The 13,815-nt window shown below is 39.9% G+C and overlaps 1 protein-coding gene across 8 annotated transcripts in view; it reads right to left on the bottom strand.

Annotated features, from left to right (window-relative positions):
• The window catches only part of BCAS3 (BCAS3 microtubule associated cell migration factor), a 304,791-nt gene that overhangs the window by 262,032 nt on the left and 28,944 nt on the right, over positions 1 to 13,815 (bottom strand). For all 8 annotated transcript variants that reach the window (XM_065647149.1, XM_065647152.1, XM_065647150.1 and 5 more), the window contains exons 8-9: positions 7,524 to 7,631; positions 4,913 to 4,989 (exon numbers count right to left, since the gene is read on the bottom strand). In XM_065647149.1, the coding sequence (XP_065503221.1) occupies positions 4,913 to 4,989; positions 7,524 to 7,631 (185 nt within the window). The remainder of the gene's footprint in view (positions 1 to 4,912; positions 4,990 to 7,523; positions 7,632 to 13,815) is intronic.

The raw sequence follows: 13,815 nt of genomic DNA, 5'->3' as shown, positions 1-13,815 counted from the left end.
AAACACTAAAAAACACACCCAACCCATCTAGAAATAAAGTGAAAAAGTGAAAAGAGAAAAGCACAAATGATACACGAGCTGTCATCATCCTTCCTTGCAGAGAAATAATAATAATAATCATATGAATATGAATAATAATCTCAATACACATTGTGTTCATAACCCTGCAAGGAGCTGCAGTTTGTGCTGCCCTGAATCAGAAGAACTCAATTCCCTCACACAAGCTTAGGGAAGGACCCGAGATTTTTTATATTATTATTACTATTGCTGCTAATGTTGTTACTATTATTATTATTATTATTACAGAAACCTCCTTTCCCTGTCAATTCTATTATGTCAGTTTTAAGTATTTTACTGTTACTCTACAGGTCTAAGACCAATACCGGACCTTTTACTAAAAATATCTGTGGCCTTTAATGTTCGTTAGGCTTGGTTGTTTAATTTAGCACAAATTTGACCAACCTCAGGACAAACTACATTTTAGTCTCTGTTTTACTTTCTTTTTTTGTTCAGAAAATTGGACAGTGATAAATAACAATGTTACTATAGAGGTTGCTGTTCCTGTACAGGACAACGTGAGTAAGATGCTTTGGTTTGGCCTTTCACATTAAGGCTTTGGGTGCTTTAGACAAAAATAACTTACACAGAAACAAACAGCCCTTCCTGTTCTCCATATTTTTTTAAACTGTCAACCCCAGGAGATATGACAGATACACATCTTGGGCACCAATGCTTTGTTTCTGTCTTTATGCAATTTTTCTGTTGTATTTACACTTTCCTGCAATACATCAAAACACCTGGTAAGCAACAAAGACATTCGTTTCCATAAATCTACCACGTTGCTGTAAAGACCTTTTCAAAAAAGTCTTTCAACGTTATCCTGTGATTCCCACGCGCAGGAATAACCACTCTTCTAAACAATGCTGTCAAAAAGTAAAACCAAGAAGAAATCAGGATTTCTCAGGGAAGGCAGCTACAAATCGCATGAAGGGGTGTGTGTGTATATATATATGGGCATGTATAAAAATAAAAACTGCTTATATACAATTCTCAGGAACACACTTGGCTCCTCTTCACTGATCAAGCAAACCTTGTGAAACAGGAGCTCAAGTCCCACCTGCCTTAAGGACGTCCCATCTGAACCGAGGAGTCTCCCTCCACAGACAGGAATCCCATCAATTATTACACCGTGTGGGATATTCAGGATAAATTCCACTCACTGACCACGGCTGAGAAGGGAGACGTACAAACCCAACTTCTTGAGAAACGTAACTCTTCAGGCATTAAACCTTCTCATAAGACATCCAGTGTTTTCACTTCAAAGCACAGAGATCAAACTGCTCCCTGTGCGCTGATGGAGGAAACGGAATTCTAACAAAAACGCACCAAAAAGCCTTGATGATTTCCAGATTGGAGCTGGGACAAACTGAAACCACCATGTTCTTGCATGTGAATGTTAGTGAAAAGAGGAATACCCCATCCCAATTGCAAATTAGAGTACCAAACACTGCTTGTTTGGTTGTTCTTTTTGGTTGGTTGGTGGGGTTCTTTTAATTTATTTTGAGAGGTGCAGCTGGGGTACATTTAACATACACTGAATAATTTTTGGCTTGTGGTTAGGCAAGTCTTTTGAGATTTTCTATACAATAAAGTACTCTGACTAAAATCTGGACAATTACCTCTTAAGGCTCGAGCTGTACAGCATCGATAGAAATGTGGTGCCAGCTAATGGCTGCAATAACTGTCTCCATCCCTAGAGAATAATGGATGGAGAATATATCAATATGAGGAGTGGAAGGGCCAGCGAATCTGAGCAGACACGTTATCGGACACAAAGATGATGCCACATGTATGATGTTATCTGGGATAATCTTTACTCGGGGCCCAGGGGGTGGGCAGGATGTTCTTTGCAGAGCAGAAAGTGTCCATCAGGCCATACTCATCATCATCAGCGTTCCACTAAGTAAGCATTTCTGGAGAAGGGTTGAGGGAGCACTGATGTAATAGAAATCAATGAAATTCAGCTTTTCTGCATCTATTGTTTAGAGCGAAGTAGGGGAAAAAAGCCTGTACATCACTTTCATTTCTCATCGTTCAGTCATACACAGTGTTCAGAAAAGGGCTCTGAAGGAAATCTTAAGTGAACCACAATATAACTCTTAACTACTTAAAAATCTATTTCAAATCTGCACCTTGACATTCACAACTACCAAAGGAAACACATTCTTACTAGAAGCATCAAATTACTTTTTTCAGTTTGGCCACGCGAGTACTTAAAGCGGTGTGGGATGTGAAGTTTCCGTTTGGCTTTATCCTCCCCTCTCTTAGCGAACGAGAGCCAGCTCCAAGCACAGGGACGGTACAGAACGCAATGCCCAAGGAAAGTTACTGCCCTGAGTTCTTTGCAGACTGATTCTACACCTTTCCTTAGCAGACATTTAAAAATCAGAATACCACACAGGGTAGATTACAGGGTATGCTGGTAATCTTTCTACAAAACCCACAGTATGTTTCCCCTTCGAGCTTAAGCACCCGTCTCAAATTCAGACACCAAGACTGGAGGCACCTGTACGCTGAGGTTTTTTTTCACAAAAGGCACAAATAAAACATGCGGGCGCTCTGCCATTCAAATCAGCACGCTCCCATCTGATCGTGTGCAGAAAAAAAAATAAAATCAAAAATTGTACTATGTCCAATTAGCTCAAGAAAAATCAGGAAATGCAAGAGTTAAACATTCCAACAGCAGCACGAACTTGACCATGTTCTACATCCTGAATATTTTATGGTATATTTATTACAACAATATATTAAGCTACACGTTCAACCACAAAAACAAAAACAGAAAGACAAATACAACTCATGTGCAACACAGCTGCATTAGCATTACTGAGGAACACTGAACTTCAGAATTCCTGACACGGTTTTTAACTGTACATTCTGCCTTTAATTTCTATGTATAAATAGTCAGGAAAATGGACAAGACCTCCTGTTTAATTCCATTTGCTTTGTAGCTGTCTCAAGGTTCTAAGGCTCCCACGCCACTTAGTAGAAATAGATGGACCCACATCATCGCCAAATCTTCTTGAAAAAAGAGATTTGTTTTTCTCTACACAGTGGCTTACACAGTAACAGAAACGTCTTCAAAGAGCGAGTGATCCTTATTTAATACCTTTGACCTTTTGTGCCATCACTTCTGACCAAAACCAGTCGGATAACACAGCGGAGACTCTTTTTTGGGCTGGAAACCCCCGTGGGCAGCGGGTGCCGCTGTCAGGGGCACCGGCCAGCCCGGGAGCACAGGACGGACCCAGCGGATCCTGGATGCTCCAGCAACACACGCAAAGCGCCTCCAAGAGCTTCGGCCGAGCTTCCTTTACAGGGATTTCTACTTTTCCAATTCGAACTGACACTGCCCTTTCCTAAATTTAAAAAAAAAAAAAAAAAAAAAAAAGGCAGCAAAGGAGTCCAGTCGCCGGCCAGTTGGCTGAGTATCAAAAATCCATGCAGCTAACTAGCTCGCTCATTTACATCAAATTTCAAACACATCAGGGGAACTTAAGCCTTTAAGGATACACTCCTGGGCTGAAGAGATTTCAGCACATGGGAAATCTGAAGGCGCAGACAAAAGCTTTACTGCAGCCTTCGACGTGCCAGAGCACAACACCCGCTGGATTGCAGGAGCTATTAAGTGAAATGACTGAGCTTCAAAATCCTCAGCACAACTGTGCACCAGCACACGGCCGAGAGACGCGTTTACCTAGGGGAAAAAACAACCTTCATTTTTTATTTTTATTTAATTGAATTTATTTGTTTCTTTTATCCTGCTTAAATTCTCCCGCTGTTCCATAAAAATTCACTTTGAATCCAAAGATACGGTTAGGAGTAGAAAATTCCTGTTCCTCAAAATACAGTTTGTTTTTAAAAATAAACTGCAGTATCTTTAAGAAAATGCAACAAGCAATACCTGGAATTAGAAAAGCACCAGACTTGTCACAATACGCACTTGAGGTTTTTTATTTTTTGATCTAAAAGCAATGCTTGTACTCTAATCCTCTTTGGTGGAATAAAGAGGGGCAGTGAGGACCAGAGGACACAGCCAGCTCCTCTCGGAGCCCCAGCAGATTCCTGCTCCTTCCAGCCATCTATAGGAACAAACTGACACCTATTGGCAGCTTTAATGTTACTGCCTGATGCTGCTTTTCTTCAAACTGCTATAAGAAACAACTTCTTTTTCTTTAAATGCATAGATAACCTAAAAAGATAATTTTGAACTTTTCCAATTGTGACTGAAAATACACCAGGGAATTTCAGATTTACCTTTTTAACAATAAAATTCACATCCTTCCAAAGTGAATTGCGATCGCTCAGTAACCTCTGGATTTTAAGAGGCGATTCTAATTGATATCAGTAGCAGTAGTCGCTACCTGCTTGGAAATAGCAGATTTTTTTTTTTTTCCTGGGATAAATAAATACTTCCTTGGTGTTTAGCATGACAGGTAAACGAATGACCCCCTAATCCCAACCACGTCCAGGGACAGAGCACAGCACAATCCGTAGGAAACACATCGGTTTGCTCTACTAACATATCAGTGACTTATTGCAGATGTTGAAACTTTTGCACGTGTTTGTGCAAGTGAACAAAAGGATTTTTCGGCTACCTATGAACGTCAGTGTACGTGCTCTTCACAACACTGAGAAGCCAGTTACAACAACAAATATACAAAAAGAGCCAAAGATTCACAGAGTAACACTTGGATTATTTGGGGGTTTTTTGAAGCAACAGATTTCCTGAAACTCCAAATGAAGTCATGGAGACCTGCTTTGAGGATTTAGAAATAAAAGCAAAAAAACCACCTGTTTTATCTCACTCCACCACTAGAGCAAAAGGACCGAGCCCAGTTATTATACATACTTGTAACGAAGAATTTTTTGGTGAAAGTACAGCTGTCAAAGGCGGCGATTTTCTCCTGCAGGACCACAACAAGTATCCTGAAAACACAGAAAGGGAACATGTACTTTAAGCATTAAACGCATTGGTTTAAAGATTCAATATCTAAATGTAATTATTTCAAAAGCATCAATATAAATTCCACAGTGATCAAGTGCCAGGTTACCAATACATGGCAGTTATTGAGGATTCTCTCTCATCCCAGCCACACAACCTTCGCTGCAGGAAGCGCCCAGATCTGATATAAACAGCATATTTATGACATACCTCCTGCAGTAAAAGCTCCATTAAAGAGTGGAATCGCAAGGATCCTGAATTACTTTCAATGGCTCAACTAACAGTCAAATCAACAATCAGTAGAATGCAAGCTAAATTTGAAATAATCCCATTGCCCATCTCATTGCAAATTCGTCAAACCATCTTATTTACTAAAAACAAGGGGGTTTTTTAATCCCCAAAACAGCTGCACAAATACACTTGGAAAAGCAGGATTTGTGTCAATTAGCAAAATCCCAGGTGTATGTTTATGTATTTACTTTACACATACACATTTCTATTGTAAAATACCTGTTTATTACTCAAAATAAAGTAACAGATCAAAAGCCACATGATAACTATGCAGGAAACACCGTGTTGTCTAAAGTACCAGAGGCCAAATCTGGAAAGTGAAGCATCTGGAAAGCTTTATAAGTAGGATACGTCTTCTACATTAATGACTTCCCAAAACCAAGTTCTTAAATTCTTGAAATGAAAGAACCACCTGGGAAGTCAACAAACAGATACAATCTACAGCTATCTGGAACATTCAGCAATATCACATAATTAATTAAGAATCTGGTTATTTTCTCATTAGGAAGAATATGAGACAGTATTGTTTTAATTAGCTGACAATATGGAGCATCATTAAATGCTGTTCTATATAGTTCTGATTGTAAAGATACGATGTGGCAAAAAAATTCATCCCATCCCTTAATGACTAAAATACACACTTCAAGCTTTATCTGAAAATTACGGTTGCACATACAGTATAGAATAAGCTCTGTTCTGCATCCCACAGTCTTTCAGGACTCTTTGGTTTATAACATCTCATCTCTATCGAGAAACAAGGAGAAGGACAAATTCTTGGAAGCTGGAAATCGAGGGACATTTTCAGACAACAGATTTGCAGATGGAGAACACAAACACTTGACTTGCCCAAAAAAGAGGAGGGCAGAACATGGAACTCAACAAGAGGGGTTCAGATGTGTTAAGTCATACATGGAATTAATGTGGGATTTGTCATTTGCTTGTAGCTCTCTTATTGTGAAAAAGATGCTTCCCCACCTCCTTGTGATTCATAAATGTCCGTTTTTAAGAGTTATGAACTCTGCATATATAAATTAATATTTGTTTTGGACAAAACAGTAGTTTTAGTGAAACGATGTATCTTCCAATTGCTTAAACTGTAGGAGAGAAAAACAAAAAATGTATCAATTCTGACTTCTTCCACCAGGCCTAAAAGAACGTTGACCAATGAATAATGGAAAGACACTGAATGCATGGGCAAGTGTCCTGTATGTATAAAAGCTCCTATGTATATTTGATTGTAATATTTCCCAATCCTGGAGATTTTCTGTTTTCTTCTCTCTGAGGGTGTACTGTCTTTCTGCATTAATGAAACCTACCAGATGGATGATTCCAGAGTACAAATACATAAATAATAAACAGTTTTCCCTTCTTCTGCAACTCAAGTTTTACTTTAAATTCAAATTTTGGACTCCATTAGTCTATACTACAGTTAACGCACCATTAGCACTGCACTTGGCCACATTTAATGCATTTTCAATCTGAAATAGTGAGCTTTCCTTGGATAATAACAGAACCCGATACGTTCCAGCAAAGCGTCTACGCTGGACACAGCCACACAGCTTTGAAGTAGCTTTTCCATTTTTACCACTGAGGAAAAGAAACATTAGCACCTGGAAAGGCTCTTTAGTTGGGAGAGACTTTGAAGGATGATTTGCCTTTTGACTGTTTTTACAATTGGATTTTTCTTCTGCGAGGAGGTCGGGCTGGAAAGATTTACTATCACCACACTGCACACAGGGGAACGTTCAGATTTTCGGCTGCGCAGGTCAGTGCGGGACCTGTTCCCGGCACCGAACCATCACCAGCTTAGCCCTGCAGGGAAACCTGACGGAGCAATCGCACCCACAGCCGCAAAAAGCAGATTAATGGGGATAACACACGCTCCCATCCTTTACTTCGAGCATTCACACCATGAAAACATCCTCCTCATTATTAGATTAGCTGCAGTATTAAAGATGTCTGTTCAGCAGTACAAGTTTCCTTCTGTAACTTACACTTCTCCTGATTTAGTCATTAATGTCTGGATTTTATGGCACAATGATAGAGAAATGTCTGTTTAGCAAAACCTTCGTGGCGTTTTGTTTTAGTCGAACTGAAATATTCCTGGAGCAATGTCTACAGCAAAGTCAAAATAATAAAATCGGGGAGTGCATTCATCGGGAATTGTATTCATTACTGAAATTCTACATGCTCTAACACAGAAAGAATATGTAATAAATATCCTTACCTTTTATTGCAATGCAGATCATAAATGGGAGTTTTGAACTGTATGGACTTGACCATCTCCCCTGTTCGCAAAGAATAAAGGTCCACACAGCAGTAAGGTGGGCTCGTGCTACAAGGAACAAAAAAGGAGTTTCATGTGAAGAAGGATTTTTGTACAATTATTTTTAAATTATTTCAGTCTATATTATATATCACAGCAAGTGAAAAATTCAGCAGAACGCTAGAGAACAAAGGATCTTCTACATTAATGGAAGGTGTGATTAAAACTGAATTATGATCTCCACAACGGTCAAGAACCTGTATTGTGCAAATAACTATCAAGCACTTAGTTTCCTTTGCCACAAATATGACTTCGGAACATCAGATCTGACCAGAAAAATACAAGTTATTTGATAGGCATGAAATCTTAGACCACATTCTAGTTATTTAAAAAAATATTCTGCAGAGTAACACTTTCCTAAAGGGAGCACTTACTGCTCTCTGCAACAGCTGAATCCTGTGACTTGATCTGATAGAGACACATTACACAGAATTCACATTACATCTCTGATGGGCTCGTGTTTGAAACCCCATAGATCTTTTCAACCGCTTCGTGTCACTTTTATCATTTTAATATAAATAAAACTCTAAGGCCATTTCTTAATAAAAAGGCTGGCTTTCTTTTGAGAGGGAGAAAGCGCCGAGTGTGCCGATAGGGCTGGGGAAGGCAGCGGTGGAAACCATTTTACAAGCTGAGGAGCGGCTTTGATGTGGCAGTTCTCTTCCACAACACCTTTTTTCCCCTCCAAGAACGCATTAAAACGTTGGCTACTTCTAGGTCAACGAATACGAAGCAGCACGAATTGCCAGCTGTACAAACACACAGCAGGGGCTGGGGAAGGAGGGCGCTTCCCCCTGCCCATGGCTGCTTTATTTTACAGAGTTGAACACAATTCCCAACACAACACTTGCTTGCCTTTTGGAGCTGCTCAGGAATATTCTGGAGCACTGGACTACAAATGTCAACTGTTTCCCCTCAAATGCGTCGAGATAATAAAATGGTACGTACAATAAGGATGCAGCAGAGAAACAATGTACAGTATACGCACAGAAAGACAACTGGCAAAGAAATAATAGAAAAAAATGTTTTGACGTTCTGCCTACCGGAATTCTTCCCAAAATCTACATTTTTCTAGGCACATACCTCGTCTAATAACTAGAGGGTGCTATTTATTACTTCTAAGCACTTCAAAGGCCCTTCAAAAACACTTTGAAAACAGTGAGATTCGAGTCCAGTTACTTTACATTAGAAGCTCATTGTGCTAGAAAACCCAGAACGCCACGGCAAGGCCCATGTACAACCTTTGTTGATTAAAGTACATTTCTTACCTACAGGAAATTATTATTTTGATAAAATGGTGCACGGATTCTTATTTCAAAACAGAAATCGCAGAAGCTGATATAGCTAAAGTTATATTAGCGTAATTGATACCAATGGCTGTTTCTGTATAAGCCTGTGTTGAACGGTTCCATTTTGACTCGACATCGAGCTCCACATGTACTTTCTAACACAGATTGCACCAACAAAACCATGGGCAATAATCCTGCCACTCAAATTAATTATTATATTGGTGCGTCATACCTTTATTTTGGCTGATCACGGTAAGAGCTCTCTACCAACGCTTTCTTAAACCACAGTGACTGAAAACCAGAAACTTGAACTCCAGTGCTAAAGATCAAGTAGCAATACGGACCAGGTCCGAAATACCCTGGAATTCCACCTGGCTCAGCTCAAAAGCCCTTTTCCTAATGTTATGTTTCATTTCACGGCACACTGCAGTCTATGATTGGAAAATAATACCGTGTGTTATTTTTATGTTCTGAAATAAATAGGCAATAGCTAGAAGAAGTGACACTTTCAGTCCCTTCTTGTTCCATAAGGTCTCAGAGTTATCAGGAGTCTCCAGGTGGCTGATGATGCTTTCCTGGGAAGGTCCCATTTTTTGGCAAAGTGCTTTATCCTCCAGCTATGACACAAAAAGGGTGGAAGCACAAGCACAAGCTCGTTCTTTGACAATCTACCACGGAACACCACCAAAACCACCACAGAGTGCAAGACACAGCCCCAGAAACTTGCAAAAGCATCTCCTGACAATCGGAAGCTCTCGAAACCTTAAAAATGTGCAAAACTAAAATTACCACATCTTGCTGCATTTCAGGAATAGAGTAACGAACACTCATTTCATCAGAGGATCATACCAACACTAAGTAAACGAATTATACCAGTCGGTGGCCTGTCCTGGGCTACACTGACAAACCACCGTCATTTGGGAGAAAATAAACCACGGAGACCTCTTGGTAAGGAGCTTTTCTTCTGAGAAACTGCAGGTTCATGAAGTCTCATCGATGAGAAGGGCTCTGATCATATTTCAGTGTCCTGGTGTTGATTACACAAAGGGGAGAGATGAAGACAGGCATGTGAAGACACTGGGGTTTGCAGTCTGCTCATAACACCAAGCCTGTCACAAATAAAGTTCCTGCAAATTACTGCCACAGATTGACACATTTTTGTTATATACCTGATCGTTAAAATAGTTGCTTAATGCATAAATACCAACCACCTATTTAAAGGTAACGCACACATTCACCCATGACATCAAGATGTTGGCATTAATAAATACACAAATACAGTCAGGTTCTTGTATCTTCTATTGGACTGTTGCAGAGCAGGAACAGAAGAGAAATAACAGACGCCTCGTGCAGCTGGGACTCGAATCCATCTGCACTTCTGCATCCCCATGTGACGGTCACCTCTGCATTAATTACTATTAATAGCCAATGTTCTAATGTATTAAAATGACAATTAACCGATTCTGGGTTAAGGTGCCGCCCAGCCGCTTGCTGCATGTCCCGCTCACCGCCTCCAACTGCATTACAATGAGCTCCAGCTTTCTCTAATTACACAAAGAATTCCATTACCTCTGCCTTGTTCCATAGCCTTACAAGGCAGTTTGTTTCTATATTTACGCAGGACAAATTTTGCACATATTAACAGCAGGTTTTCTGGAGTAACGATCCCTTTCTTTCACTTTTACAGTATCCACATTAGAAAAAGAAGAGATTTTTTTTTTATCACATATTGACCTTCTTAACTTACAGGGCAACAGAGTTTTCTCTAATGAGAGAAAGCATAAAAAGCTTCCAGGCAACAAGGAGTCCTCTGTTTGTACGGGAAGTTGTTCCAACATTCAGACAATTTAATTTTTATGAAACAACTTGTTATTGCAAGATGGAATTTGTACATACTCTGCTTTTCAGCTCTTATCTCTCTCTGTCAACAACACAAAAATCCTCACTGCATTCAGTTCTCCTTTCCATAAGTCAGCAAGCATCCAAAGCAACCCAGTCACTAACTCATCGGCAATAAAGTGAAGACGATTTTTCAGGCTTATGTCGCAAAATTTGTTTTCTGGCCCTAGCACATATTTGCAGTCCTTTTCTGAACTCTCTTCAGTGGTGCAGTATTGTCACGTTCTTGTTGAAGGATGCACACCAGAATAAAAACTCTTAAAAAAAGACATCGAAGGGTTGCATTGTTTCTTCCTTAAGCACCACTGCAGAAAAAGCTTTAATGAAGACGTTCACCATGTAGCCCCCTAATTCTCCCTGGCCCTCTGCATCCCAGCTTTCCACAATAAAAGCTTGAAAACTCAACTCTGTAAGTCATTTTCTTACTTTCATTCATGGTACTTCACAGATTCATTCAAAATCAGGAAAAGCAGGGTAAGATTTCTGAGCAAGTGACACTTCCCAAAAACGTGTGCGTAGCAGGGAAACACAAAGCAGCAGAGACGTTTTAAGTGGACCACAAATTGCAAAAAAACATGGAAGCACTTAGTTTAAATAAGAAAAACCTGCACCAATCTTAGACACGTGTTACTAAATCTAATCCTTTAAAAACAAGAGAGGAAATTATTTGATACAGCACTAAAATATCTGTGTATACAGCACTAAAACATTTGTGTTAGATACCATGAGATACAAACTTCACTCTTGTATTTTCCTCAAATATTTTGACCAAGTCGATCAGTCTAGTAAAAAAAGTTCCATCTTATCCTCTTACCTCAGCACCTTCATAGTCTCACAGGCGTATAAGAAAAACGTGTTCAAAAAGTCACCAACTCTGCAGAAGCTCTTGTGTTACAGGTAAATCACAAAATCACTTTGTTTGGAAGAGACCCTTAAGATCATTGAGTCCAACCACGACCTAAATCTAGCATTAAACCAAGGGCAATCACATGGGTTTATATTCTCTTTAATTAAATTGATGAAAAGTTAAAAGTTATGGTAAGAGACACCTACCTTTAGCAAAACATTTGCAACAGCATCCCTTTGGAAGGGATTTAAGAACTTTTAATAAAAAGCCGATCTCATGTCAGGCAATTATTATACCATGCTGTTTCCTTCTATATTTTCCATATGGCTAGCTAAGGCAATTAATTAACTGAATATTTGGAATTCACTGATTTTGAGAAGAAATAAGTTGTTCTCTGTCTACATGTACTTCAGCCTCTCTTCTATTACAGATTACAAGCCTCGGTTTCTTTCATCATGTTCCTTTTTCATTAAAAAACAAATGAAAAAACCCTACACAAAACAAAACACAACCTATTTTGTTTTGGCTTCCAAGCCAACTTCTCCCCACTGTTTTATCCCTATTTATCAGTGCAGCAGCTGATACTTGCTGTCGAGTGTGAGGTACAGAGCTCAGTGAAGCTGCTCTAATGACCATCCCATGAATCAGTCGTCATTAGGCCGGCGCTTCCCTCCGGAGACCAAGTGCAGCCGCTCACAGAACAACGGAGCACAATGTACGTAGGACACACGTGCACCACAAACACCATCTATCCCAGTGACTAAAACACACGGCAAGAAAAGCCCTAACTCAAAAGGTTTATCCAAAAAGCACTAGAGGAAGAACAGAGGTGGCGTGGGGGGAAAGGAGACTGTTGCACTAATAATGCAGCCAGGCCGATGCTGGAATGCAGTATCTAATACTGACTCATCACCAGACAGCACAGCGCAACTTCGGCAGACAATACGGGAGTCTCATACCTGTGAGACACAGTTGCCAGCCCACTTTTAAATTGGGGTCTGAGAATTTCAGACGCATTTCAAACGCTCAAAGCAAAGTACTATGGGCCCAATCTGCAGTTGTGTTGAACTGTACAGCAGTTCCAGGTGTTCAAGAAGAAAAGTAAAAGGGAAGGGGAATCCTTCAAAATAGTAAAACGCTTGGAAACCTCCAAACGACTCTTCAGTTCTGGCGGCAGATGGCTCTGCCCCCATTCTGCGTTACCAGCAGCACGTAACACGTTTCTACCTACTGTGTTTTCTGCCCATAACAACGTCACTCATTCTCATCATCGGCAGAGACTTTCTAACTTTTTTTTTTTTAAATTGTCAAAATGCACAAAGCTAAATAAAGCCGCACACCAGCCTACAACCCACCTTTCCGTCCGGCGGCACGCTGTTACGTTGCTGCATCCCGCGGCGTGTCTCGCCTGTTGCCCAAGTGCCAAACCCAGCCCAGGCAGCTGTTGAGCTCCACTTTTCAGATCAGAATCAATTTTTCTGGTATGTTCTGAACTGCGTTTTCTTTTTGTGTGTAACCAAACAGCTCTTTTATATGCAAGTCATGAACCTGCACTGGCTTTCCTCGATCGTTCTATGAACATACGCTCAACTGGAAAAATGTCTGTAAATGTTGGCGGGCGTAAGCAAAGATTAACTTCGAAGTAGAATAGAACTGGATTTCTGTCGTACCTCTGTCAAAGATTGGTATCTCCATGATCAGGTGATTAAGCTTTCCTCCAAAAAAATAGAATGAAATAAATTTAAGAGTTGTCTTGCCATTCTTACTGTCAAACAAGGCAGAATTCACCACTGAAATAGATGCATGCAATACATACTATAATAAATCCTACACTGATCTTCAATACAAGATTGACCAAAATTTAAAAAAAAAAAAAAAGTAGAAACTTTTTGCATACCAAGAGACAGACGCATGTCACAGCTTAATGAAAAAAAATAACCGGATTTCTGGGAGCACAACACAGAGCAAATTGATACTAAAATATCTCAACTACAGCCAGATTTCACCAGGAATTCAAACAGTGCATTTTGTGGAGCCACTTGCAGCTTTATAGCCCCTGATTTTACAAACTGCCAATATGTATAAAATTCCAACATCAAAGTTCTTTATTCTGAGGCATTATATATTGACAACGGCGTATCAGAAGATGGCCTGGTTA

This window comes from Caloenas nicobarica, chromosome 17 (assembly GCF_036013445.1).
Source record: "Caloenas nicobarica isolate bCalNic1 chromosome 17, bCalNic1.hap1, whole genome shotgun sequence".
Classification (NCBI taxonomy): domain Eukaryota; kingdom Metazoa; phylum Chordata; class Aves; order Columbiformes; family Columbidae; genus Caloenas; species Caloenas nicobarica.
Note: the sequence above shows the minus strand (reverse complement) of the source record. Positions and strands in the feature narration are given on the sequence as shown.